The 27,082-nt window shown below is 56.3% G+C and overlaps 10 protein-coding genes across 10 annotated transcripts; 5 read left to right on the top strand and 5 right to left on the bottom strand.

The window, feature by feature from the left end:
* Positions 1 to 402: 402 nt before the first annotated feature.
* On the top strand, positions 403 to 1,509 carry PYR4 (humps family-domain-containing protein; the record flags this gene model as incomplete). The annotated part of the gene is made up of 1 exon (XM_083193805.1): positions 403 to 1,509. One exon carries the CDS (start codon positions 403 to 405, stop codon positions 1,507 to 1,509), a length of 1,107 nt encoding a protein of 368 aa, XP_083050753.1.
* Positions 1,510 to 2,145: 636 nt separating this feature from the next.
* ACO1O0_004364 (uncharacterized protein) lies at positions 2,146 to 4,749 on the top strand (the record flags this gene model as incomplete). The annotated part of the gene is made up of 5 exons (XM_083193804.1): positions 2,146 to 2,223; positions 2,319 to 3,161; positions 3,234 to 3,370; positions 3,448 to 3,978; positions 4,068 to 4,749. 5 exons carry the CDS (start codon positions 2,146 to 2,148, stop codon positions 4,747 to 4,749), a joined length of 2,271 nt encoding a protein of 756 aa, XP_083050752.1.
* A 1,331-nt stretch (positions 4,750 to 6,080) lies between these two features.
* On the top strand, positions 6,081 to 7,884 carry ACO1O0_004363 (uncharacterized protein; the record flags this gene model as incomplete). The annotated part of the gene is made up of 4 exons (XM_083193803.1): positions 6,081 to 6,167; positions 6,230 to 6,418; positions 6,590 to 7,696; positions 7,774 to 7,884. 4 exons carry the CDS (start codon positions 6,081 to 6,083, stop codon positions 7,882 to 7,884), a joined length of 1,494 nt encoding a protein of 497 aa, XP_083050751.1.
* Positions 7,885 to 8,584: 700 nt separating this feature from the next.
* On the top strand, positions 8,585 to 9,436 carry SEC65 (RNA-binding signal recognition particle subunit SEC65; the record flags this gene model as incomplete). Its single annotated transcript, XM_083193802.1, has 1 exon — positions 8,585 to 9,436. One exon carries the CDS (start codon positions 8,585 to 8,587, stop codon positions 9,434 to 9,436), a length of 852 nt encoding a protein of 283 aa, XP_083050750.1.
* A 263-nt stretch (positions 9,437 to 9,699) lies between these two features.
* Positions 9,700 to 13,706, bottom strand: ACO1O0_004361 (dynein associated protein-domain-containing protein; the record flags this gene model as incomplete). The annotated part of the gene is made up of 3 exons (XM_083193801.1): positions 9,700 to 12,903; positions 12,962 to 13,225; positions 13,314 to 13,706. 3 exons carry the CDS (start codon positions 13,704 to 13,706, stop codon positions 9,700 to 9,702), a joined length of 3,861 nt encoding a protein of 1,286 aa, XP_083050749.1.
* A 605-nt stretch (positions 13,707 to 14,311) lies between these two features.
* Positions 14,312 to 16,366, bottom strand: RFG1 (HMG-box domain-containing protein; the record flags this gene model as incomplete). The annotated part of the gene is made up of 2 exons (XM_083193800.1): positions 14,312 to 15,972; positions 16,072 to 16,366. 2 exons carry the CDS (start codon positions 16,364 to 16,366, stop codon positions 14,312 to 14,314), a joined length of 1,956 nt encoding a protein of 651 aa, XP_083050748.1.
* A 1,352-nt stretch (positions 16,367 to 17,718) lies between these two features.
* RVB1 (RuvB family ATP-dependent DNA helicase pontin) lies at positions 17,719 to 19,260 on the bottom strand (the record flags this gene model as incomplete). The annotated part of the gene is made up of 4 exons (XM_083193799.1): positions 17,719 to 17,851; positions 17,906 to 18,237; positions 18,292 to 19,059; positions 19,117 to 19,260. 4 exons carry the CDS (start codon positions 19,258 to 19,260, stop codon positions 17,719 to 17,721), a joined length of 1,377 nt encoding a protein of 458 aa, XP_083050747.1.
* Positions 19,261 to 19,909: 649 nt separating this feature from the next.
* On the bottom strand, positions 19,910 to 21,368 carry ACO1O0_004358 (DMT family transporter; the record flags this gene model as incomplete). The annotated part of the gene is made up of 2 exons (XM_083193798.1): positions 19,910 to 20,762; positions 20,815 to 21,368. 2 exons carry the CDS (start codon positions 21,366 to 21,368, stop codon positions 19,910 to 19,912), a joined length of 1,407 nt encoding a protein of 468 aa, XP_083050746.1.
* A 1,140-nt stretch (positions 21,369 to 22,508) lies between these two features.
* Positions 22,509 to 23,046, bottom strand: ACO1O0_004357 (transcription initiation factor TFIID subunit 13; the record flags this gene model as incomplete). Its single annotated transcript, XM_083193797.1, has 2 exons — positions 22,509 to 22,918; positions 22,986 to 23,046. The coding sequence occupies 2 exons, from the start codon at positions 23,044 to 23,046 to the stop codon at positions 22,509 to 22,511; spliced, it is 471 nt and encodes a 156-aa protein (XP_083050745.1).
* Positions 23,047 to 23,688: 642 nt separating this feature from the next.
* On the top strand, positions 23,689 to 23,963 carry ACO1O0_004356 (protein kish; the record flags this gene model as incomplete). The annotated part of the gene is made up of 2 exons (XM_083193796.1): positions 23,689 to 23,691; positions 23,757 to 23,963. The coding sequence occupies 2 exons, from the start codon at positions 23,689 to 23,691 to the stop codon at positions 23,961 to 23,963; spliced, it is 210 nt and encodes a 69-aa protein (XP_083050744.1).
* Positions 23,964 to 27,082: the final 3,119 nt, after the last annotated feature.

Genomic DNA, 27,082 nt, shown 5'->3' with positions numbered 1-27,082 from the left:
GTTGGCTCAGCCTTCTGGCTTCCTTACCACCAAGCCCCTTGCGCCTCGGTGATCCCATCAGATCCCGGTTGCATCTGTACCATCTTTGGGTGTTGGATCTACCTTCATCCGCCAGGCCCCTCGCCTACCCTTACCCCAGCCGCCGTATTCTCAAATAGGTGTCCTGTCCTTTCGAGATCGCATCTCTCCTGGCCCTCAACAGACTTGGTGCCTGGCAGCACGGCCCTACCTCTATCTGGAATTTTTACAATAAGAGCAACAGCTGTGACTTGACTCGACATCAGTAACTACCGATTCAGCATCGAAATCTAGCCATTCAGAGGCTATACGTTTGGGACGCGTTTGTGCCGAGTACACTGTTGACTCTCACAACCAGGGATATCATATCCTAAAGCATCCACCATGGCAACACATCCGACTCTCAAGTCGACATACGTGAAGCGGGCTGAGAACGTCACTCACCCGCTGAGCGCCTATCTCTACAAGCTCATGGACCTCAAGGCGTCCAACCTCTGCCTCAGCGCCGACGTCTCAAACGCCCGGGAGCTCCTCTCCATCGCCGACAAGGTCGGGCCTTCGATCGTAGTTCTGAAGACTCACTATGACATGGTTTCCGGCTGGGACTTTGATCCTGAGACGGGGACGGGAGCGAGGCTGGGTGCCCTTGCCCGCAAGCACGGGTTCCTCATCTTCGAGGACCGCAAGTTTGGCGACATTGGAAACACGGTGGAGCTGCAGTACACGCAAGGATCGGCCCGCATCATCGACTGGGCACACATTGTCAACGTCAACATGGTGCCCGGCAAGGCCTCAGTGACGTCGCTCGCCAATGCGGCCGCCCGGTGGCTTCAGCGACTACCATATGAGGTCAAGACGCTGGTTTCGGTCGGCACACCTCAGAACCACGATGATGAGGAGTACGAGGACGAGGACAGCGACAGGCTTGATGTGAAGGGCCAGAACGGTGTTTCCAGCAAGGACTCGAGCGAGGGACGCAAGGGTAGCATCGTGTCTGTCACCACGGTGACCCAGCAGTACGAGTCGGTCCGGTCCCCGCGGACGACGCAGACGATCGCCGAGGAGGGTGATGTGCTCCTCGCCGGCCTCGAGGAGCCGCCGCTGAACCGAGGACTCCTCATCCTGGCGCAGATGTCGAGCGCGGGCAACTTTATGAATGCAGAGTACACCAAGGCGTGCGTGGAGGCGGCCAGGGAGCACAAGGACTTTGTCATGGGGTTCGTCTCACAGGAGAGCCTCAACTCGCAGGCGGACGATGACTTTATCCACATGACGCCCGGTTGCCAGCTGCCCCCCGAGGACGACGAGGACGCCGAGGTGAAGGGAGATGGCAAGGGCCAGCAGTACAACACGCCGGAGAAGATCATTGGCGTGTGCGGCGCGGACCTGGTTATTGTCGGGCGAGGCATCCTGAAGGCGGGCGACCCGGAGCACGAGGCGGAGCGGTACCGATCTGCTGCCTGGAAGGCATACACGGAAAGAGTTCGTTAGAGGAGTTATTTATTATCAGAAAGTGAAATCTTGGGTACATATGACAAGCTGTGAAGAATGCAGCAGGATAGATGATTATTTTGCAGATACTATTACGTTCATATCCATACAGCTGGACGGGATTGTTTCTGTCACGGCGTTGGAGGACCAGGGGTAGGAGGTCCAAGGTTGCACGATCTGGGGACTAGCATGGTTAATGTTGTTTTTTTTTTTTTTTTTAGATGTGTGTAGAAGAATGCGCACGCACGGCGTATTGATGACGAGAATTGTTTGGTACTATACATAGTGGGTGTGTACGGATATTATCACCGAGTTCAGAACCTCAGATGTCATCGTGGTGCCGGAGATATCGGATTCTTGCCCCGGTGGTTCTGGTGCATGACCCCCTTCATGCCATCAATTACGGGCTGATGCTCGCCTTTATTTGCACAGAGACCCTGGCGCAAGGGCGCAAGGGACGAAACACGGAACCTTCAACAACCCAACCCCCCCCCCCCCCCCCCCCCCCAATTCTGCGCTGGATGGGATGTTCACGTCGACCTGAGAAGTCGAGACTTGCCGTTAATACTTACCATAACACCATTCCAAGCGGACAGTGTCTCGGGACTGCGAGACATGACCAACACCCACCACGCCATGCCAGAGCACCGGCCCCCACGCAAGAGGAGGAGGCTCGTCGTGTCCTGCACCGAATGCCACCGGCGCAAGCAAAAGGTTGAATTGGGGTCTTCTTCTTCTTCACCTTTGACCTCAACACCTTCACATCCCGCCATGGCCCCGAGCTGACTGACATTTCGAGTGAGGAACAGTGCGACAGAGACCTCCCATGCGCCAACTGCCGATCCCGGAACAAGGAGTCTGGGTGCATGTATGAGACAACGGCCAAGGGCCCGGTCGAGGAGCCGTTCGAGGAGAAGCGCGAGCCGTACAAGCCTGTGGGTGCAGCAGCTGGCCGTGGCCCAGGGCTTGGCAAGGCCAACAGCGACAGCGCTGGCGACGGCGACAGCAATAGCAATGGCGAGTCCCTGTCGTCCGTGGCCGTCGCGCTGGGCTACTCGCAGGCGGGCGCCTCGACCATGGGCTTCCTCCAGCACATCCAGACAGAGGACGGCAGCGGAGGGGATACGTCCAGCTCGGCGCCGCATGCCTCGTTGTCGTCCGCCGGCCGCGACCCCCAGACCGTCAGGGAGAGGTTCAAGGGCCTGATCCGGCAGCTGCCCGCCAGGGCGTACCTAGACCGCCTCATCACCATTTTCATGACCACCTTCAACTACCAGTACTACGTCATCGACCCGGACGTGTTCCGCGAGCAGCTGGAGCGGTGGCACGCGCTGCCGTTCCGCCTGCTGACCACAACGGGGCCGCAGGGGCTGACGCCCGACATGCGGGTCTTTCCCGCGGTGCTGTTCCAGGTCGCTGCCACAGCGCTGCTGGTGGTGACGGAGGAGCAGGGTGGCGGCAGCAAGGCGGCCGAGTTCGAGGCGCTCAAGTACGCCGCCGGCATGACGTTCGAGGACCTGGCGATGGACTACAGTGAGTCGGGCATGGCCATTGTGGGCTTGTTTGACAAGCGCAGTCTGGCCGTGACGACTGTCCAGGCTAGGTTCCTGAGGGCGAGCTTTCTCAAGTTCACGGCGCAGGTCACCGAGTCTGTGAGTACTTGCCTCGAGGCTAAATGTGTGTGTAGTAGGTACTGCTTGATGCAAATCTGACCCGGGTTGCAGTGGCATATGATCTCGATGGCTATCAAGGATGCGCAGGAACTGGGGATGCACCGCGACAGCCTGGACCCGAAACCAGTCGACCCGAGCGCTGAAGCGGCCCTCGAGAATGAGTGGCTCATCCAGAGGAGGAGGAAGATGTACATGATTCTATGTATATGGTCGGTATCCCCCTAGTTCTCTAGAGCTATCTATAACTTGGCTCACACGTGTCCAGGGACATCTCCATGGCCACATTCTTGGGCCGCCCCGGAACCATCAACCGAAGCCATGGGCTCCCATCCCTTCCTGTTGATACCGCCATGCCTGAAGATCGCTCACGCACTCCCGTCGTTCCCAGAGACCCTTGGAAGGACCGTCCTACAGCGCTGGCCGGGGCTCTCTGGCTGCGAGAGCTCACTGATATCATGTTCGACATCCAGGACCTGGATCAGGAGGGCCCGTATCCCCGAAACCTGACCAAGGTCGACCAGGTCCACCAGCGCATCAGGGAAATGGACCACAGGGCACCAGCTATGTTCCGCATCGACAACCCTGACACACGCTGGGACGGCCACCAAGACACCTTCTGGGTGCCCCTCGTCCGCTACTACTTTGCCAGCATCCACGCCTTCAACCGCATGGTGCTGCACCGCCCGTACATCTTCCACAGCGAGAAGAGTCGCGATGAGGCCCTCAGGGCGAGCCTGGATATTCTTGAAATGGCCGGACGCATGTTTAACGGGCTGTCCCCGAACCACTGGAGGAAGTGAGCAGCAGTCCCCTCTTTAACCCATATCCGACTGTCATCCCGAGTTGTTGGGCAAATAGACGAGATTACTGACGAAAAGCCACCAGCTATAACCTCTTCTACGGAAGCTTCGACGCGCTCGTCGTCATCTCGACAATCTACATCGTCTTCCCCCGGCAGCATGACGAGCTCAAGCGGAGCGCTCTCCTGCAGTTCCACTGGGCCATCGAGCGCTTCTCAGCGATGCAGGAGCGCAATCCACAGGCCAAGGCGGCCCAGGGCATCCTCAGGGCGATACTGGGCAAGTTCACGAGGGCAATCAACAGCACGGCTGAGGGCCCAACACCGACGGCGGTGGCAGCGCCCGGCTCAGGGACACCGGCGTCCACGCGGGGGACGACAGACTCTACGGGGAAGACGCTGTCCAGTTTTGGGGATCAGCAACATGCACATACTCTACCGACTAGCGACGCGGGAGCAGATGTATCCACCGCCTTCACGGCGGCAGCAGAGCCAATGATGCACATGGGCAGGGCCGAGTGGCCGATGCCCTCGATGGACGCGCTCGCATCGCTGGCCCCCATGTATCCGACCCACGACCTCCTGTTCAAAGACATCAACGTGGTCGACGGCGACGGGACGGGGATACCGCCCGTCAGCGATAACCTTGCGGCGGCGGCGATGGCGGATGGTGGGCAAGCCATGATGGCGTGGCACTTTGGCGGGGAGTTTAGCGATGGCACGGTGTGGCACCTATTTAACCAGTATGAGCCTGGAGCGTTGGGGTGAGAGCGGGGAAAGGAGCACTGTCACATTAATGACAAGAAGTGCGTTGTTAGTTATTACAAGAAGGCCTTGCTGTTCGACCCGGTGGTGGTGGTGTGAGCCTGTGGGCGTCAAACTGCACCTAATCGCTGGTATCCGTGTTCATGCCCAGTTGATTGGTGAACCCGGCAGCTTGACGCGGGCACAAGCATCTGTTTTGGAAGCTGAGGGGGGCGGGGGGGAGATGAGGTGGAAGTCGACTGGTTGGACCTGGAATCTTCTCCGTGTTCCCACGGGTACCTTAAGCCATCCTCCATCATCATAACTGCTCTGCCCAAATCATCGTGGTAAGAGAGATGGGATCTGACAGGAGCCATTGTGCCGGCCACATACGTTGTAGTACTTGTGATGACGCGTGCGCACCGACAGAGATTTGCGCCGTAATTAAACTACCTGGCAGACGCTGAGATCATGGCTTGCGGTGACCTGAATTGGTGAGATGATCACAGTCCAGCTGAAGCGGAGGACCAGCCGCCCAGTAGACGAGAGTAATGGGGGTGATGTATGCGCACTCGTCCAGTTTCGCACTGTTTGGAATGTCGTTCGTACATCCGCAGTGTAGCTTGGCTATCGATAGGACGGATAGTGAGTCGATCAGTGCCCGGTGGTGCTGCACTGTTGCTGCAGGCGGTGCTGCAATGTGCCGCGCCAGCACTGCCAGTGGAGTGTGCTGCCCCTGCCCGTCCACTGCACACTAAGTTTTAGGTGCGCAGCGCCACGGAGGAGTCAGCAATGGAAGTGCCACTGTCTGGTGCCAGCGGTCAAGAGGTTGGAAAAAAAAAATACAGTTAGTAAGTCAGGGCCCAGGCTGCTGCCCCCGTGGTGGAGACGTACGCACTCGTACTCTACCTAAACAAAGCCTGGAGGTGCCGCCAAGGTACAATTATTGCCTTACTTGCGGTTCACCTACGGGATCGGACTCCAGGACCCGAAGTCAAGTCCCCCATTCAGATTTTCTGGCCTGTGTCAATCTTTTGCAACTTCCAGCTTGCATGTTTCTACTCCGTCGTTCGACAATCAACGTCGACTTTGTGCAGCCGGCAGGCAAACTCGTCAACGGCTGGGACCAGCGGCAAGGAATCCCTTCGAATCCCTCCATCGCTCCATCTCCATCTTGTCCTTCTTGTCCACCTTATTCGCCCCGTCGCTTGGTGCCCGTTGATTGAACCTTCAGTTACGCTTACCAACAACGGCTTAACCACCTCAAACTGAACCTTAAACTACTCCCCTAGGGGCTCACGCTCAATACTACATTGCAAGGGACAGAGCAATTAGTTTATTTCCCTCCCCCCAAAATGGCCAAAGAGACTGGCGCCCTGGATTTCTACCAGAGATTCCAGTCACTCCAAACTCAGCGCGATACCTACGACAACCTCATCAAGGTAAGCATCACTGTACTACACATGGCCTAGCATTACGCCATTCTCACCCCCAACTCCTTCAGGACTTGATACTCTACTGCGAGCAAGTAGAGACCACCCTAAAGAGTGAGAACCTGCGTCTGTCCAAACAGGTCGAAGACACCAAGCTCGACCTCGCCGACTCAACACAGTCCAGGAGAGAGTTGCAGAAGCGAGTAGATCTTTACGAGACTGAATACGCCAAGATTGTCCAGCAGCATGAGCTTTTACAGGTATGGGCACCCAAACTGCTGTCGACCACAGAATCACTACTAACGCACCAACAGAGCCGTAATCCATATGTCGCAATCTTGATTGATGGAGACGGGCTTATTGTACGTTTGACATCTCATTCACCTCTGTCCACCTCACAGATGTTAGCCATGCTAACCTGCAACCCACAGTTCCAAGAAGAATATGTGAGACAGGGCATCGAGGGCGGCAAACAAGCCGCTTATGCCCTCCGGTCAGCTGTAGCTAAGGCCTGCGTCGACTACGACCCCGACATCGAAATTTCAGCAAAGGTCGTGGCCAACCTAGCCGGCCTCAGCAAAGCTATGGCCCGCGACGGCACCTTCTTTAACTCATGCAACTTCAAAGACTTTACATTGGGTTTTACCCAGGCCAAGGCCTCGTTTGACTTTATCGACGTTGGTTACGGCAAAGAAAGAGCCGATTCTAAGATCAGAGGTGAGTTCCTGCTGGCCTCCGCCCACCTTCAACCCCTTGCCCGCTATACACATGAACCTGACAGCTTGTCGGCAGAAAATACCCGATGGCATCTGCAGAACCAGAACTGCAGACAGATTCTTTTGGGCATCTCTCACGACGCCGGTTATGCTCCGTTCCTGGACGAGATCTTGCGCGATCAGACAACTAGACAGCGGGTCTCCATCCTTGAAGGCGTCCCTACTGTGAAAGATCTGCGCTTGACGGGCGTGAATATCTTCACTGTCAGCAGTGGCCTTTTCCGCACCGAAAAACTGGCAGACCGCTCCGACCAATTAGTAGACCGTCCCCTAGTCTCATCGATGATGGCATCACCCAAGGATACGCCGGCAACGTCGGTGACGCCTCCTCAGCCTACACCGCCTCTATCTACCCATGGGGCCTCGCCGTTCTCCTCGTATTCCACCATGGCCCAGAAGGTGAAGCCCGCCAGCCCCCCACCTCAGATCACGATGCCTCTTGCACCGCGTGCTGGGAGCGCGACTTCTCGCCCCAAACAGATGTCCTCACAGCCGAAATGGAATCCCGGTCCCCGCGGCCTCGATAAACCCATCCCCATCAACCCAACCGTGCTGGACGCAGTCAAGAAGCGAAAAGAGAACAACAAACTATGCAACAATCACTTCCTCCGAGGACCTTGCGCCAAGATCGATACCTGCCCATTTGTGCACAATTATCGGCCCTCGGCGGACGAAATTCATGCCATTGCTTGGCTGTCACGCCTCAACCCCTGCACGACCGGGCAGGATTGCGAGGCCGACGGCTGTATTTACGGGCACCATGTAAGTTATATATTATGCAACGATGGATGGGGGCGAGAGGGAGAGATGGCCGTGCGTTTACTGACCGAACCAACCAGTGCCCGAACCTGAAAGATGATACGTGCACACATCCGTATTGCAAATTCCCCGTGGACGCCCATCCTCCGGGAACGAAGTTTAAGAATCCCCATATCGACAAAAACTACTAGTAACGGTGAGTTGCACATGGAGGTCAAAGGGCACCAGCAGCAGGCTCGCCAGGACGAGTCCTGCTGTTTGCTCAAGCGAAGGCTTCCAAAACTCTAGCTGGAGCATAGCAAGCAAGCATATTTATAATTTTTAGTTCAACATAAACGAAGCCTGGAGCTTGTCAGGTGATGTTCTGGCGCATACAAATGGTCCGGAGAGGCGAACCAAATTGGCAATACGGAGGAATAGGAATCAGGACAGGAGCTGTACACAGTACAGCTGGCTATACAGACCGGAATTTACCAAAATTGGAGACTGATATGAGGGAACGATGACTATGGGGAGCACTTCTGCCCCAGATGGTGCTATTCTGTCGCTCTTTGGAGCGGATCATAATAATTGAAATGGTAGCCAAGATTGAGATCTTTATTTATCAAGCTACACTATTTGTCCAGAGCAAACACTATAATAGTATTAATAGCAGTCAATGTGAGACAGTAAACGCATTCTACAGGTTTGTCGTGGCCCTAAGGTAGTAGTTAAGTAGTAGTAGTGGTAAGGTATTAGTATTAGTATTACATGCTGCAATTGACGATTTCCCCACATGACCAAATCGGCACCCCACCAAGTATCTTTTCCTAGGGAGCCTCAAATCCAACCACACATCCCCCTCCACACCGCAAACCCCCGAAGCAAACCACATCCCCAGAACCGCCCACCATGTCACACCCACGCGTGGAAGAGGTCTCGGACAGCGACGACGCCATCTCCGACCCCGAGGAGGCCGACATCGACGACTTTGCCGACTCGGACATCCTCCGCCAGCGCGCACCAGCATCAGCACCAGCACCCCCTCGCCCCAGCGCCGCCAATATCAACGTGCCCGCGCCCGCCCACACCCAGCAGCCCACGACGCTGCCCCACGCAACCGACCGCGCCCAGTACGCGGACTTCCAGTGCCTCTACCCGGTCTACTTCGACGCCGGCCGCTCCCGCGCAGAGGGCCGCCGCGTGCCCGCCAGCCTCGCCGTGCGCGACCCTCTGGCCCGCGAGATCGCCAACGCCTGCTCGCGCCTGCGCCTGCCGACGCTGCTGGAGCCGGACAAGACGCACCCCAAGGACTGGGCGAACCCGGGCCGCGTCAAGGTCGGGCTGAAGAAGGCAGCGGCAGGGGGCTCGACGGGCGCGGGCGCACCGCCGGGTCAGATCGCCAACAAGCACCACCTGTACATCCTCGTGGCGCAGCACCTGCGCGAGAACCCGACCGGTGATGACAGCCTGGGCCTGCGGGTGCGGATGGGCGGAGAGTTGCAGCCGGAGCTGGGCAAGGCGTACCCGCGGCCGGCGGTGCCGCGCGGGTGGAAGATGGGCGAGCTGGTGCCGTACATGAGCGCGGCGATGACGGGCGGCGGCGTGTCGGAGAACCTGTTCAAGGACATGATGAAGGAGATGCAGAGCGGCGGGGATCCCATGTCTGCGCTCATGGGGGGAGGTGGGAGTGGTGCAGGGAGCGGTGCCGAAGAGGGGGGAGGTGGTGGTAAGAAGAAGAAGGATAAGAAGAAGGGCAGGTGAAGGGTAGTGAATGGGTACTGCGGAGGAGGAGGGATATGACACGAAAATGGGCATCAAAGAACATGACGGTGCTCTGAAAAGCCCGTCCACATAGACTGGGATCCCCACGAACGCACGTCGAGAAGGATAGATAACGACATCTCCATCTATGGCTCTACTAGCAAAGCTACACGCTTGATAAATGCCTAGAAATGAAAAACACACTGGGAAAAATACAGGGTACTAGTATGTCGGGGGTATCGCTCCCATGCCATCAACATCCATCATACAGCCACGCCCATCCTGCCCTGCAGGGCTTCCCACTCCCGTGATCCTACAATCTGCACACCACGCCCCGATCCAGGCACCATCTTGCCATCCAACCCAGGCAGGCGAATTTGCAGTCGGGCTGCCGGATCGCTCCGCACGCTGGGCTTCTTGTCCCCGTTGACCCGTCCAGTCGCAGCGAGCAACTCCGACTTCTTCAGGACCGAGTCCTGCCAGCTCTTCCACGCCTCGTAGTCCTCGGCCTGCTTCGCTGCGTGGTACTGCGGTGTCGTCTTGGCCGGCTTCCAAGCCAGCTTATCCCTAGGCAGCTTGCCAAAGTCAAAGACGGTCGACGAGGTGGCCATCTTGACCAGTTCTCCCAGCACATCCTTGCCCTCGGACACAACAAGGGCCTTGCGCTGCTCGGCCACGCTGGGGCGCTTCTTCAGGGGCTCGGCGAGCCAGTCGAATTTGGGCTGCTCCGTCATGCGCGCACGACGGTTATCCTCGCGCAGGTACCGCACTGCCGACTGCAAGCTCTCAATGTCCTTCTTGAGGGCGTCCATCTCCCTGGCAGTGGCGACGGCCCGTTCCTGGCCGGCCTTGGCACCCGCAGCATCCGCTCCATCAGCGTACGCCCGGCTGTCGCTCGCAATCTTCTTCCACTTGTCGCGCTCAGCCTCCAGGCTCTTAAGCTCGCGATCCTGCTTCTCAATGTCCTCCTTGAGGCCGACAACTTGCTCGCCAGCGGCCTCAAGCTCAGCCTGCAGCGCAGTGATGCGATCAATGTTGGATTGGGCGTCCCGCATCCTGGCTTCCAGGGTCTCGATCTTGAGCACGGCGGTACTAAGATGGTCATCCCGCTGGGCAATAGTACGACGGGCCTCGGCATACTCCTCCTTGAGCTTCCGCAGCTCCTCTTCCGCATCGACAGGGATCGTCTTGAGGGCCTTGAGCTCCGCAGAACGGAGACGCCAGGGCGCAGGACTGACATCAAACTCTTGCGTCTGACTGAGGTCCATAGCCACGGTAGCCAGCTCATTAATCTGGGTGGTGGCTATGCGAAGCTTGTTCATGTACTCTGAAAAGGTATCCGACTCATTCATCGACGTCGCCTCCAGAACAGTCCTCTGAATGGCCTCTTGAATCTCAATGTGTGTGAATGGCTCGGTTCGCCCCTCATCCTTGGTCAGCAGCTTGTGGACGCCGAGACCAATCTGGCGAGCCAGCTCCGCAAGCTGTTGCGTAGCCATCTCGCACTGCTCGAAAGAGTCCCTCGTCTCAGGTAGCAGGGACAGCGATCGGGTCTTGAGTTCCTCCATGGCCCGAACCGTCTTTCCCGCGACGACCTTAGTGCTTCTGGTCTGTGTGATTGCCATTTCCACCTTCTTGGTAAAGTGCTGGCCCAAGTCGCTCTCTTCCTCGCCCTCGGAGGGGATAGCACGCTGCACCATGTCCCTCACGGTCGTGAAAACAACAGCGGCCGAGTCAAGGTGGGTCTGCATGACGAGAGACTTGACATGGGCCTCATCTGCGTAGCTCGCCAGGTCGTTGGAGATGTGGACCTCGGCCAGATGCGTCATGAGAGCCATGGTGCGGTGGAGCTCGTCCGCGCATTTCTTCTCCTTCAGCTCGTCATGGCGAAGGCCTTCAATCCAGCCGTTAAGGGCGCGTTCGACCGGTTCCAGCTCATGCAGGGCATTCTGGTATCTAGAGAACTGCTCGATGGAGCAGTGGCTGATGTTGTTGACAAAGCGATCGCATGTGGCCGAGACCCAGACGAGCTTGTCAATAGCATCACATCCTGCGATGATGTCGTCCTCATGGCCAGGATGCGTCTGTCCACTGACACGCTCCTTGATGAAGCCATTCAACATGCCCGACTTGAAAGCCAGGCGTCGGAATCGCAAGAGAGCCAGGACAGAGTCTTGATCCTCCTTGTAACTGTCTGGCAGGAATAGCTTGACGATTTCGAGATGCTGCTCAGCCTCCTGGGCCTCGAGTCGTCGGAGCTCTAGGTCGATCGTCTTAGCCTGCGCCTTGGCAGCCGAGATCTGCAACTTCATGTTCAGATCCATCATAGCCCGTGACCGGTCATTGAGCTTCTCAGATTCGCCCTCTGTCACTGCCTGAGATGCACGCATATCTTCCAGGTCCCCTTGCAACGTCGTGACGAGCTCACGGAAGCGAGACACTGTGTACTCCAGATCACCAATCGTCTGGTCCTGCTCAGTGGCACGTCGAACCTGTTCCGTGATGATATTGTCCCTGAGATCGACTTCTTCCTGGAGCTCTTTCTCATTCTGGACGTGATTTGCCTCGAGCTCATCGTTGATCTCCTTTAAGCTCTCGAGGTCGTCAATGACAGCCTGGAGCTCCTTGACTTGCTCAGACAGGCTCATGTTGCGCTCGCTGAGGTCCTCGATAATGTCCTCGGCGCCCAAGGCATTGTCGAGCTGTTGACGGAGATCCTCCACCACTGATTCTGAGTGCTCGAGCTTCTCTTTGGTGGCAGCGTTCTGCTCCTTGACGGCGTTGAACCCCTTCAGATCGTCCTCGAGCCCAGCAATCTGGTCCTTGAGCTGCTCCTCAGACTCCTGTGTCAAGTCTCGGAGACGAAGCAATGCCTCGCGCAACCTCTCATTTGTCCTCTCCATCTGGAGCCAGCCGGTGCTAGCTCGCTCCTCGGGGGTCATGCCTTGACTGTACTCAGAATTTTCTTCCCTCAGGACTTCCACCTCGAGCTCCAGCTCCTCGGCCCTTTGCTTGAGGGCATCGATCTCGACTTTGAGGACCTCGGCAATCTCCTCTGCCATTTCCCTGTCCAGTGTTGCGAGCTCCAGCGCGGATTCGTGTTCGGCCTGTACAGACTCGACCGACTCGAACTTGGCCTCGGCCTCCTTCATGAGCTTGCGCAACTCCACGTTCTCCTGCTGCATTGGCTGGTATTTCTGCTGCAGCTTTTGCACGATTGCCTCGTACTTGTCTCGCTCGCCCTGTACTTTTTCAAGTTGTTTCACCTTGTCACGGTCCTCGATTCGTTTGCGCTCCAGGACCTTAATCTTGGTCTTGAGGTCTTCAATCTCACGATTCGCAGCCGCGGCATTACCACTGGCGCGAGGCGTTGTTGTTGATGAGACTGACCTCTTGCTCGCTGAGCCACCAGCAGTGGCCGCAGTGAGCTTCTCGACCGTAGACCTTGCAACAGCGGGACTTCGAGGCTGTGGTGAAAGAATCTCCCCATGACCATCGTCCCTTCCAGTGTCTCGGCCAGCTGACAGGTCTGTTGATGGCCTTCTCCCCGCCGCCGCGCGAGGTCCAGCGAGGGATGATCGTCCGCTCAACGTCCTCGCAGGGGCCCCCGTCGCGCGCGGTGTGGTAGATGAGACAGATGGTTGGCGTGTGGTTCGAGAGGCCGGTGCAGCTGGCGGTCCCATGGAGGTCCTCGTGCCCGCGACGGATGGTCGGGTCTTGGATCCTGCCGATGGTACGCGTGCGTTTGACGGAGTTCCTGTGCGAGAAGTAGATGTGCTTGGAGGCCCGCTGAGTTGTTTTGTCGGAGACTTTGTCGGCGACTAGTGATCTGTCAGACTCGCTCACGCTGGCGACTCAAAGACAGTATACAACTTACCCTCAAGCTCACGGGTCTCGGCTGCTTAGGCACTGGGCTGGGGCTTGGCGCATTCAGACTCCTCCTCTTTGTCAGAGTGGCATCGCCGGCGGCGGATGTCCTCCCAGAAGCCGGGTTGAAGCTGGAGGGCCGCCCAGGCTTCCGGGCTGCGGGCTTGGCAGCCGGCGGCTGGGCGATGATGGTGGCCATCATGGGCTTGACGAACATGCCGTAGCCCATGGGGCAGTCGAAGTAGCGCTCGCCCTGGACGCTGCCATCGTTCTTGCCCGTCTTCTCGTCGAGCTCGACGCCGATCCACTCGCCAACCTGGAAGTTGGTCTGGCCGGCGAAACGAACAGTGCCTTTGCGGCCATCGCTCAGCTGGACCGTCTGGCCAGGCTTGAAATCGGGCATTATGGGCAGTCTGATGGGCGGGGGAGCATCGTGACGCCGTCCGGGTCGTCGAGTGTCGAGGGTGGGGGAGTAGTCAAGAGACGAAAGTCGAGGGTCGAGGGTCGCCTTGTTGGTGACGTTGTGGTCTGTCGGAGCTCCTTGCTCCTGAATGCGCCTCCTTGAGTGGCTGCCAACGCGTTGGATAATAAACGCGACAAAGCGGTGCACAAGCCACACTTGTTTGGGGCGTTTTGAAACCACCTGCAAGGGGAGAGAGCCACTTGAGTCAACTGAACCCCTTACTGGGTACGTACCGGCGAGTACGTACCCATCTTGTCTTGCATCTGTGCACGTGCCTCACTTCTCAGGCGACAGCTTCAAACAACTCACAGTCCACCTCACGGTCTATGCCCATGATACTCGCAATTACTGGACCTCATTTGGGGGAGACACTCATATTATCCCTCCGGCCTCTCCTAGACAAGTACGTATACGGATACTGGAAGTTCCAGTGCCAATTCAACATCATATGTACGAGTACCTATGGACCGCCCCTACATTATCCTACATCCCTCGGGACAACCTACAGTTGACATGTACAAAGGCTCGACTATCAAAGGACTCCTTTAGGATCGCGGTGTCCCCTTGGGCCACACGTCTGTTATCCACTCAATCACCTCGAAATTCAGTCGGCGCTCCGTCGCCTCGTCCAGGCTCTTGCCCACCGGAATCCGCACCACCATGACTCCCAGCTGTTTCTGGAACTCGACCGTCTTGAGCTTCTCCATGTCCTCCTCTGAACATGCCTTGACATAGATGACGAGGTCTGGCCCGATAATGCCTCGCCAAAGGGTCGCCATCCACTGCCAGTGGTCGACGGGGCCGTAGTTCTCCAACGAGTGGCTTGTGCCGCAGGCAAACTTATCTGACACAGTGAGACTGAACCCGTCCTTGATCAGAGCCACTGGGATCTTGGTCCTGGTCGTCATCTTGTTGTTGCCATCGGATGGCGATGCCTCGCCAGCGTCCGTGGGTGACGTACTCTCCTTGCCCAGAACATGGGACACGATCTCCTTGGATTTCTTATGCCACTCCAAAATATCCTGGAATATTGACGGCACCAGGTCCTGAAACTCGGAACCAGCATCCCCTTCCCCCTCGGCATTCTCAAACTTAGAGTCAACCGCCCAGCTCTTCAGCGCAGCATCCTGGCACACGCGAAGAGACCTCTCCACTGCGTAGGATACCTGCTTGAGCGTGTTCTCTCGCGGACCCTCGATGGCGATGATGGCCCCGCGACCTTCTGTTCCAGCGCGTGGCAGCGGAGGGCAGATCTTGCCCACCACTGCCATCTTCCGTGTGAAGGGAATCGACATGATCTGCTCCGCAGCACTCTTCTCCGGGGAGTCCCTGCCACCCGAGATTCCCAGTCCAGCGGTGATGGGAGTGTAGCCGAACCTCGAGTCCAAGTCTTGTGCGGGAGATGCTGAGGGGGTGATAGCCGTCTTTAAAGGCGGAAGACGGACGTCGCCCATTGGAGCAGCTCTTCCTGTAACCTGGTAGCCTGCATTGCTCCAAGCCCCGCCGCCGGAAGGACGAGGTGGCGGAGGCATTACACCATCGTGCTGCCTTGGCTGGCCTCCCGGCTGAGGAAGAGGAGTGCCGATGTGTGTATATCCGCTGCCCCGGGAATCTTGCCCTGCGGGTGATGGCGCGTGGTGCGGGTATCCCGAGTGTCGTCTATCGTGTGTCCACGCCTGGATGGGGTTCACGGCACTCCGTGCGTCTCTGGAATTCGTCAAGCGACGTCTCTTAGGCTCTGGGGACATGGACCTCGTATCTCCTGTATCCTCGGCACTTCTCGCCACTCCTCGCTCGGCCGGTGGTTTACCAGAAATCGATACAGGCCCCCCACGTTGGACACCACTCTCATCCATACCCTGCGTCGGCGTCAATGGCTCGCCATCCGATCTTCCCTTAGCTGAACCGGGAAGGCTGATCGAGCTCGAGACCCTGAGCCCATTGCATCTCGAACACCTGATGGAGTCGTCCTCGCCGACCCTGTGGTGTGTCTTGCTGCCGCGTCGTTTAGGCTGGAAGCGGTAATCGGGATACTGTTGGCGGTGCCGTTTTGACTCCTCATCAGCCAGCTTCTTCCACTGCGCCTTGACCTCGTCGCTCTCCTGGGCCCAGCGCTCGCCGAGGATCTTGGAGATCTGCGGGTTTGATGCCCCCGGGTTCTCGGCGATTGTTTGCGCTGCCATGCGGGTGCGGTAGAGTATGAAGGCTTTCCAATGGCAAGTCAGCAAGTCAAACTGGCCAAGCGGTTGTTTGGCATGAACATGTGGCCAATGACAATCAATCAACAATGGGTAGGTTCACTTACAGTTGCAGGGCCGCGGGACGTGCTGCACCGGCGTGCAGACGCACAGCTGGTCCTCGCCAAACGCCTCTGCCTTGGTGGACGTGTTGATCTTGAGGTCGTTCATGTGCTTCTTTGCGTTGTGCTCCGAGGCTGCTTGGTTCCTAGCCACGCTTACCACCCGCTCATTGTGCTGCTGGTCTGGCGACGCCCTACCCGGCCGGAGAATGTGGAACTCTCCCGGGCCTTCCAGCCTCACCGGCGACCGGACCATGATGGTCTCTTCCTGCCGAACAGTCGAGGTAAGAACTGGCGACATTGGCCAACGCTGCCGGTGTTCTGGGGGAGGGCGAGGGGGAGAAAACGAGATAGAGCTTGGCGTGATATGGGGTAGTGCAGTTCAGGAAATCATACGCCCTCGGTGAGCAACGCAAGCCAAGGTGAACAAAAGGTGAGAGAATTGTGAGAAGAGGGGAGAGAAACTGAGACAGATGGATGGGGATCAAACTGATGAAGAAGCCAAAGGCTCCCAAGGCCCAGGACTAGACGAAGTAGCTTTGCGTAGTCTGCTCAGCCCAGCCTTTGTTGCGTGCCGATCCCATTCACTCGCTCCCAAGGCGAGGAACAATAAGAGAGCTGTCACCTCTCAAGCCAGCATCATACAGCCAAAGGCTCCTTGAGAAATTAGAGACGGGCTCTATTCAACGGGTTAGAAAATGAGGAGAGCCTTTTGTTGGCCTCTATCCGCTTCCGTTCCGCATTCATACTTTTTTGGCATTCAATCAAGAATAAGCCTCTTTTAAATTTTTTTTACTTCTCCTTACATGTCTCGGGCCACTCGTCGTCCTTTGTCTGCGTTTGCGGACGAATACGGATGGATACAACACCTCCAAACGCGCGCGCACTCCCCAACCAACGCACCAGAGCACGTTCCTCTCCCACCAACCCCAAGGGACCTCTCCCCCTCAACACCGCCTCGCCAGGATATTTTTGTCTCCCTTTTTAAACTCGACCTCGCTGCTGCATTTCAAGGTGACGCCCAAGCCCAGGTGCGACCTGGGCGCTTATGGGCGGGCCAGCCTCGCCCAGAGACTGACAATGCGCGGGAATGCGGAGTCGCCTGCGCCTGGAATGCTGGGCTTTTGGTGAGACATGGAACAATGAGGGGCGCCGAAACGGGACAGTGTGGCGTCCACAAACGTCCTGGCGCCTGCAAACACTTCTTTGATGAGGAGGCGGAGGGCGCATGACGAGGACAAAGGCTCGTCCTTGTCACCGGTGTCGACCCCCCCTGCCACCGTCCAATGCTGACTGGGCTGGATGCGTAAGGGGGTTCGCGTTGCCTCGTGGGAAATGAACGACTCGGGTGGAAGGAGGATGGACAACGACACGGCACATGGCATCAAGCATTGAGCTTGAAGCATAGGTAGGGGTTATGATGCCTTCAAGCGGTTGTTGTCCTGCTGCTATTACGGAAAAAAAAAACAAGAAGAGATCCCCGCCAGACTCCGGGACCCGGGGTTGGAATTTTTCTTTTCCAGTCCTTTTAACGCATCTCTCTGCGCTATCAATCCTGACAACCCTCCAAGAGGTGAATAATAATTCAACATATATCCATGCGCCGCGTCCCCTGTATCGTCAAATGCCCTGGTCCAGAATGAATGTGCCCAATTACGAGATGTACCCCTTGCCTGCCTCGCTGCTCAAGAGCGAGGCGCTACGACGGGCGTCGATAAAGAGGTCCTCACACTCAGCCACGTCCTGAATCTCAATCTGAGTGCGACCATTGGCCTTTGCGAGGATGCTATGAAATTGTTACTAAGGGAGGTCACTTTCGGTCTATGAGGGGGCAGCTTACCTCGCAGGAGTCAACAGTTGCAGGCAGTATCTCAGGCTGATGCGGACGCCATGCTCGGCAATCTTGTCAATGGCTGCGTCGCTGATAGCGACGTTCTCTGTCGTAGCCCGTATCCGAACAATACGCTTGATCTCGTCTGCTTGGTAGGGGGTAGTAGGGATAATGAGAAGACGGGCGAGAAAGTCGGGGGGGATGCCGTGGGCGGCCACGACATCATCAGTGCCCCTTATCGTGCACATTCCGCGGTTCGAAGCGAGAACCACAATAGGCGAGATTGGCGACTCCAGAGCACGGTTCAGGTAGGTGAAGCATTCAATGTCGAGCATGTGTGCCTGTGGATGTCAGTCTCAATCTGTCTCGTCAACCGCTCAGAACACCAAACATACCTCATCAATGAACAAAACACCAGGGACAAGCTCAGCCACTCCCTGGTCAATATACTTGCTGACGACCTTGTTGATCTCAGCTCGCAGCTTCTCCGTGATCTCGGTCATTTTGGGCTTCATAAGCTGGCCCATCATGCTCATGATATCCTGCCCGCCCTGCGGCCGCGCGTTGGCGACATCGAGGTCGTGGAGTGTGACGTCTTGTACGATTTCCTTCTTCTTGTGAACCTCGCCCTTGGGGATAGGCACGTACTCCTCGGCTTCGAGATCAAATTCAGTAGCGTAGGCGTCTGAACGTCCAACGCGCTTGCATGCGCCCGTGTTGGCCTCGATGTAGATGACGTCGCCGACAGTGACTCTCTCCTTCTGGATAGCCTCATAGATGCTCGGATCCAGTCGAAGCTTCTTCTGCCCCTTAGCGCTCTTGAGCCCGATCAGCAGCGTGCTGATGGTCTTGCCGTATCCTCCCAGCGGGTTCTCCGCCTCCTCAGGTGTCAACTCGGTGACCTCTCCCTCGTATACCTCCTTCGTTTCCCGGACCTTGAGGCCGATGGCCCTCCGGAAGTTCTCCATGAGCACCTCGGTCTTCTTCACCTCGGTCGAGTAGATCTCGCTGCCGACAATGGGGCAGAAGGGAATCTTGGTTCCCAGCTCTTGGCTGATGGCAAGTGCCAGCGCCGTCTTTCCTGTCCCCGGTCCACCTGCTAGTAGAACACCCCGACCAGCCATCTTGTGTGCTCGGATCAAATCAACCACCACGCCGCATGACTGGACAACCCGGTTAGCAATTTTGGCTGCGTCGTTTCATCAATGGGCCCTGCGAACCTCTCGTGCCACGGCCTGGCCGACAAAGCCGCCAGCCTGGGCATTGGCGTGTCCATCGGCTTTCAGCCCCAGGCCCTTAATGTGAGTGTGCGCGGCGGTGCGATTGTCGCGTTTGCTGCCCTTGACTTCGCTAATCTGCACCATCGTGGCGGTCGTATCTCGCTTTTTTTTTTCAAGTTGTATATGACGACTTTGTCGGTGTTCAATACTATCGGTGGGTTCGAAATAGACTTTTATCGCATTGCTTGTGGTAGGATGGAGAAGGTGAAGCTGGCACCTCGATGAGCTCGAAAGATTTGCGACGAGATGTTGTAGCCCTGCAGCTTGCCGTTGCGCAAGGCGGCAGGCTCAGCATCGCGTCTCCTACCGTAAGTTAGCGCGGAGTGGGTCTATCACGTGACTATATATCCTCTTTCCACATCTACCCTACACCTTTCAAAGCAGTACTACGCCGCCGCATTGCTCCCTAGCCCGAATGACAAAACATACATTTACTCCACTTTCTATTGAGTTGGATGTTTTAGCCTGTCATTTTAAGGATATTCAAGTTTCTAAAATGCTCTGTTAGACCATCAAGCAACACTGCGTTGATTAGTTTCTCTCAATTGTGGTCATGTAACCTTGGACCAAGCGTTATTTTGAATAGTAGATGTTCCATAGGTACGTACTTATGAACGAGTAAATCGGGAATTTAGTGTACTTAGGTATCATGGTCATATACCAAATCTATCATGACTTTAGCTATACCCTCAATTAGGCCAGCCACGATAACGTGCTTCCCCTAAAGTTGAAACTACACCCTCGATAGGGATAAATCGTCGGTATTCCCACCGACGCCTACGAGCATCGGTGACCTCTCCTCCTCTCCTACGATATTGTTCCTCTGCAGCTCAATGTCGTCCACCTTGGTTGGCGGCGGTTTCTTCAGGAAGACAACCGTAATGGCACTGCCTAAAATGAGGGCACACCCGCCGAAGCTCATCAGGTTCATCTCGTGATGGAAGACCCATCGGTCAAAGCTTACGGCAAAGAGCATATGTGTGTAAACCATGGAGTTGGCCCTGTTCGACTTGTCTGCCTGTAGCCCTGAGGTCAGGAGGTACTGCATGGTGAACCCCAACGCACCCAGGATGAGCAGAAGGAACCATTCTTTGGCAGAGCCGGGCCACATCCATCGGAGCATTGGCTGGCTGATATCGAGAACGGGGGCTAGGGCGAGAACGACAATACAGATCACGGTGCAGGTAATTCCAAAGAAGTTGACAGAGATCAGGGGGTGTGCCCGCTTGCCAATCATCCGAAGAGTCGTGAATGCACCCGCAGCACCGCAGACGCCCAGCAGTGCGACTCCTACGGCGACTAAACGCTCCTCCGAAGTCGACTCGTGATCCATGTCGGGAAGAGAATGTTCGATTTCGTGGGGTTCGCTCGATGATGGTTCGTCCGACGGCGATGAACGGGAAAACATGGAGTGCGGCTGGGCGATGAGAACGACACCTAAGAGGGCCACGATGGTTGCGAGACGTTCTATCCTGGAGAAGGGCTCTTTGAGGAGGAAGTAGCACAGAACCCCGGCAATGCCAGGGGCAAGAAACGTGATGACAGTCGCATCAGCCAGGGGAAGATACATCATCGAATACCAAATCCTTCAGGCCTTGTCAGCGGGTTGTTCAACCTCTTCACAGCTAATAGACGTACCCATAGATGCCAAAGAAGCCCGAAACTCCCCGGATGACTAGGAGACGTCGAATTTCGCTAGGCCCAAAGAAAGCGCCAGGAGTCTCCATCCACCACATGTAGGTCAAGCAGCAGACGGATGTCATGGACTGGCGGAGGAGCAGGACTTGGACGGGGTGCATGCCGTCGCCCTCCAACTCCAGAATGCGAGCACTCAAGTTCATCAAGGCACCAAAGAGCTGTGACATGGCCACCAATGCCGCGCCCTTATTCCTCACCCAGAAGCGCTGAAAGAATGACACCTGCGACGGCCGCAATATCCTGTGTCCTTCGGTCGGCTGGAGCGAACCATGGCCATCGGGGGAGAGTCTCCCACTCGGGGATGGACTCGGCGACAAATACCGGGATGACTCGGTTGGCCATTGCTCTGGTTTTGATTCGGCATCGTACCGGGAATCATCTTTGGGAGGTTGGAGTTGGGATTCGTCGACGGTCAGGTTGGCCGTGGATTCAGGTGCCATCGCGGTCGTCATCCCCGCATTACGCGGTAGCGGGGCCCCGGGTGCTTCGGCCATGACCGGGGAGTGGTTCTTTGAAGATGCTCCGTGTGGTTGGGTGGGAAGGGAGATGGTTCGCACAGAACCCATCAAATCAACAACAGGCCGCTACCATCTCGACGTCTCTAGGAGGAGTAACGAGACAGCAAAGAAACGGAAGAGAGATTCTAGGCATGAGCACCAGACGATGGGCCGAACTGAGCGCTCGGTCGAGTTTTCGACATGCATCATGCAATGCGCCTGGTGTGGCTATGGCCACCGCCTGGTGACCAGACCGCTCCAACGCCGTCACCTTGAACTCGCGAGTCACATTCCATCTCAGCACGTCGAGTGGGGTCGCAAGTAGCAGAGATTCGCTCCGCCGTGGCCGCCGCAGCCACTCGGGGATTTTCAAGGCCGAACTTGCGAATCCAAATCGAGGGAAAGCGGGCGGAGCGGCCGGACTGAAGGTGGGTAGGTTTTGGGGGCCGTTTTGGCTGCCTGGCCGCCGTGACCGATTGACCGACATCGCAGGGAAGAGTTTGTGGTGGGGCGATTGGCCGAGATGGAGGGGAGGTGGAGGCCCGTTTTGCCCCGGTCGAAGGAACTCGAAGGGTCCATTGACTCCATTCTGCCGCCGGGATCCGTGGCTTGGCATATCCCCGAGACTAAAGTACTCGAGCTGTACCAAATTTCAATATGGCCTGTGGACCCAGTGAATCTGGTACCTATTGTGACGATATTAGTTGTCTATCACGGATATTGATAAGCCTATGATGATGGTGTTGATGTACTTGGTATTATGGCAATATTAATATGCTTGAATTTCCACGATGTTAGGAAATCTTGGAAACTATGGACATATCTTGGCGTATCTGAGGAGAGATATCGTTCGCAAGATGCTGTGAGCAACCCCTGGGGAGTTATATTTGGGGAAACATATTGTTCACAAGTTTAAGTGTGCACAAGGACGAGATGATGTAAAACTTTCTTGATACCAAGCCATGCTCTGTTCTGACCCCATGAATATCATTGACCAAACGCCGTACCGTGGAAACCTTGAAATACCTAGTTAATCTCGCTCGTTTCTCGCCGCTGCGAGTCCAAGAACGCCAAATGCCACCCTGAACGCCAATACGCACCTTTCTGTAGGTAGCTTGCTGCATACGCATCATCGCATCACCGCTTCTTCCCCAGCGCATCCGCCTCCGCCATGGCATCGTCGTCCGCCTCGCCCAGCTCCTCGTCTGCCGCCGCGGCCTTCTTGGGGCCCGTCTTCTCCCGCTTCTTCTCCTCTTCGGCGGCGTTGCGCATAATCTCCTCCTCGGTGTTGCGCAGCACGTCTCGGGCCTTCTTGATCTCGCGCTGTTTCTCGAACACCTCGTGCACCTTGCCCAGGAAGGCCTCGTTCTTGCGGAACGAGAACTCAAAGTCCTCGTACTTGATCTTCTGCCGACCTGAGTAGTGCGCTGCGCGCGCCGCCTCGAACGCGATGGACTGCATGAAGTCGGTGAGGATCTCGTCCAGCACGCGGACCGTCTCGGGGAGGGGGTTCTTGACGTCGCCGTGGCCGTAGAGGAGCATCGCAACTGTCATGATTGTGTGAGACGATGGTTCTTTCTGGTCTATAGCCTGGACGGGCACTTCGAGACGTACGCTCATTGTGTGTAAAGTTCATCTTGCCGACATTCTTGCCGGCACGAGCACGGGGCTCCATCTTGGCGGTTTGGGGGCCTGTGAGCCGGCGTTCCACGAAGGAGAGAGGTTCGGTGTAATGCTCTTATTGAAATTTTAGAGGTTCTGCGCTCGTCGGGGGTTCGCCGATGGTTGTTTTATAGGGTAGCGCGTCTCGGGGCTGCTGATGGACGGGTTGCCCTCTGGTCGCGAAGTTCCAGGTTGGAGTAGAGCATTGACTTAGCCCCACTCTATGTAATTTACCAACTACGGCTCTCCTGGCGCATCCAGACGACTCCAGGACCACAGTGCATAGAAAGTGATATATTCTGAGAGTTCGAAAGCAGAATATTCTCTTGTGTAGTCGTGGTTCAATCAAATAATTTAGTTTTATTTTGTAATTATTTGCTATTTCACATTGACTCCCTGTACGGAAACCACCACCTGTGACACCAATGCCATCTCCCAGCAGGCGGGATCGGCAAATCTTTGCTCCTCTCGACACCTTGCGCAACAACATCGACCGCCACCACCACAACACGCTAGCTCCATCATAACTAGGACACGAAAGTGCAACACAACTAGACCATCGAGCCCTCTGAACCGATACGACGACTCTGCGAAGGCCACGCTTTAATCAGACTCGCGAGGATTTGGAGGCGACTTCCTGCCCCCCGACGCCATAATGGTGAGCCTTGCCCCTCCACCCCCTTGGTTCGGAGAGCTCCATGACCCGACTAACCAGTATTGCAGTCGGCCCTCTTCAATTTCCAATCACTCCTCCTCATCATCCTCCTTAACATCTGCACAAGCGCCTACGTGCACCACTTCTTCCCTAGCATCATGGACAGGAACAAGGACGGTGTCACGGGCATCTTCTGGAAGTGCGCGAGGATAGGCGAGCGGCTCAGCCCATACATTAGCATATGCTGCGTCCTCATGGCGGTTTGTCTTCCTTGACTCAAGTTGTGCGTGGGATGCCTGGGTGGGACTAACTTGTTGCGTAGGGCTCGCTCCTCCTGAGCTAAACACATTCGATACGAAGCGATATATCTTTTGGCAAGGGTCATGATACGTGGGCATTAGGAGTTCAGCCGGCAGGTGCTTGTTTTATCGATATTAGGCGCAGACGGAATTAAACAAAAGTGTTGCGACCCAAACCATTGACCCGGATATCTTGCCGCGCGACGAAGCGTCGACCATCTTTGTTCTACCTTCGAACGATGGATTGGCCCGACTGGAGTACTGCTGGCCTGGGCTATGTGATGAGAGATCTCCAAGGACTGTGGCGACATGGACGATATTCAGTCCAGGAGTGCTCCTCGATAAAGAGCCGTGATACCATACTTCTGGACGGCTACGAGTTCGGGACAGAAGAAAGATGATGATGGGAAGCACCAGGGCTACCGAATGCGTCGGACGCGAGGACTAGTCAGAGATAAATGATCCTCAGGGTTGAAAGAGCTCGGAGTTGCTACATCTCTATTGTTGTTTCTTGGGCAATCATCACTGGAACGAGGAACACGAGGTGAATACCAATGCGGCCAAAATGTGTACCCAGCTTTGAGTTCGAATCCAACCCGTCAAAGGAGGAAGAAATAGTCTACGGGCTTAGCTACACGATGCTGTCGCCCAGGCGACGAGGTTATTCACTGCACGTCTCGTGGATGTCTAGAACCCCATCTCGCCCACCTGCATAGGCACTTTGGCCGTGTCTTGCTCTTGCATTCAATCGCATGTGTCTGATCACCAGATGCGCTCCCTGACACCTGCGTTGACACGCCGTTTCAGCTTACATGTTGAGCAGAGTAAACCCAGCTCGGTAATTGTGATACTTGACAGCTGGTGTGAATCAAGTCTCCAAAGTGGACTTGTCATCTCACCAGCAACCTCGCGCCGGGCGTACTGGCCACAGCTGAACCAACAACATCCGGTCTGTTTTGAACTCGCTCGCATGTGTCTAAGCACACAGCATGCTTATACGAAGTACATGAAGCACTTAAACCCATCTCCCCCTAGGCATTATACTACTGGTAAAGCCAAACCTCATGCAGCCGCAGATGCTCAGCCACAGCAATGCAGCCCTTGGCTGGGCGCGCCATAAGGGCTGTTTTAGATCGGCGACTCCGGCATGCTGGAACTGAGCGGGAAGCCTGGAGGATTAAGCGCCAGCGATTGCGGAATTCGCATTCGCCCTCTAGAACAATTTTTAGAACGGCGCGGTAAGTGTCGATGACGTCGATGAGGTGAGGCGAAGCAGTTGAGGCGGAGCAGAGGCACAGATTGTTGGTGTTGGATTTGGAAATAGTAAGGGGGAAAACGTGGCTACCCCTGGCAATCGGATAGTCTAGGTAGTACGGATACCACGAGTATGTACAGACCAGGAGGAGAGGCCTAAGAACGGGGTAAGTATTGCCGAGGCGACAGGCACGACATGCTCGTAGACGAATTAATCGAACGAGTTGAAATGTCTGTGGCCTGATTTGACCAGGGCGAGGTATTGACCCATGGTCGGCTCCTATACGACTACTCCGTAGCTTGGACAGTGTCTCAGGGGGCGATTGATTTTGGGGATCGGAGGGGGGGAGACTCGGACTGGCTGAGAAAGTGAAAGGCTACGAGTACGAGTACTAAACTTACTCAGGGATGGTCCTGAAGGTCTGTCAGAAACTGACGATGACGGCATTATACGTGCATGCCTGATACGGTAGCAAGGCAATTTTTTGCGACCGTCCATGGCCCCATGCCCACGGCGGATTGCATTGCAGCTCTCGTGTGAGGCCAAGAGCGCCATTCAAATCCAACGAGTCCTTGGCGGGGGATGGCGACTGGGAACCTCGGTGGAACGAGTGGTGCCCTGGCCATCGCTGAGGTCATTGAAGATTATTGCTTTTGTGTAGGGAGACTCATCCATGACCCAAGCTCTCTCCGTACGAGTGATACCTATGCAAGTCATCTCAAGACTGGAGCATTCTCACACAACCGCGAGGGCAAAATGAGACTTTCCCAACCCCCCTCCCCGGGCTTCCGAAGCAAGATTAGGATCTCCGAAGTGCGGCGAAGGCATGAAATTGGTTCAGACGTCGCAGGCCCAGGGTGGCGTCAGAGTTGCAGTAATGCGCGCGGGTTTCACGATGCAACTCTGTGCCACTGTGGGATGGTTTAAATTTTTTTTTTTAGGGATCCAGCGCTATTACAGTAGATGGTGGGATGGATGGATGGGCGGAAAAGGGCTTCAACTTCCCGGGGGAGGTTGTGTTGCAAGGATCGCCCATGCGGGATGCCCTGGTGCTGCAGCAGCAGCAGCACAGTGGTGCAGGCTGCAGCCGTTGAGCAAATCTCGCGACCTGGCTCGAAGTCGGTGAACAGGCAAGTGTTGTGGTTGGTGATACACCGTGCTGACCGTCCTGCACCTGCCACCAGCCTCTCACACAATGCACATACATATTGGAGGGCACGGCATGGGTCGGAGCCTCGGAGGACCAACGCATGTGCCCAGATCCGGCCTGCGCAGCCGCGTGTAAGAAGCAAGGGATTTGAGCCGCAACTTGGGGACTGGACAACTTCGCAGGTGGGTGCATGGGGACGGCAAACATGATGGACGTCGACCACTAGGAGAAGCAAAAATATCGCTGTGTGCCACCTGACGAGGCAAACATACACGATGGACGGGCTGTGACCGGTGGGTGGCCATTGGAAGATACTGAGCGTTGGCCCGGGTGTCTGCTGGGGACGTTCTGGGCCTGACCTGGATGGGCTCATAAATTCATAACACACAATGGCACACAATGGCATCTGTTAATAACACAGGATCACTAGGATGCGCCTGCGGCCTGAGCAGAGGTCCGGGGATCAGTCCCGGGCGCTCGCACAACAGGGGCTTCTCGTTCTCATTAATCAATCTCATTTTCCGCCTGCGCGGCCAAGCGCCGCTCCCGCCTCCCCCGTGAGGCCGTGGTCCGTGACGGCGTGACCCCGTGATCGGTACAGGGCCATCGAGAACGGGGGCGGTGGAGACCGAGTACTCCGTGTTCCTGGGATTGAATGCTGGGATCGGCAGGGGGCCAAACAAACTGCTG

Source organism: Amphichorda felina (genome assembly GCF_050947745.1).
Source record: "Amphichorda felina strain 45539 chromosome Unknown scaffold_4, whole genome shotgun sequence".
NCBI lineage: Eukaryota > Fungi > Ascomycota > Sordariomycetes > Hypocreales > Bionectriaceae > Amphichorda > Amphichorda felina.
Note: the sequence above shows the minus strand (reverse complement) of the source record. Positions and strands in the feature narration are given on the sequence as shown.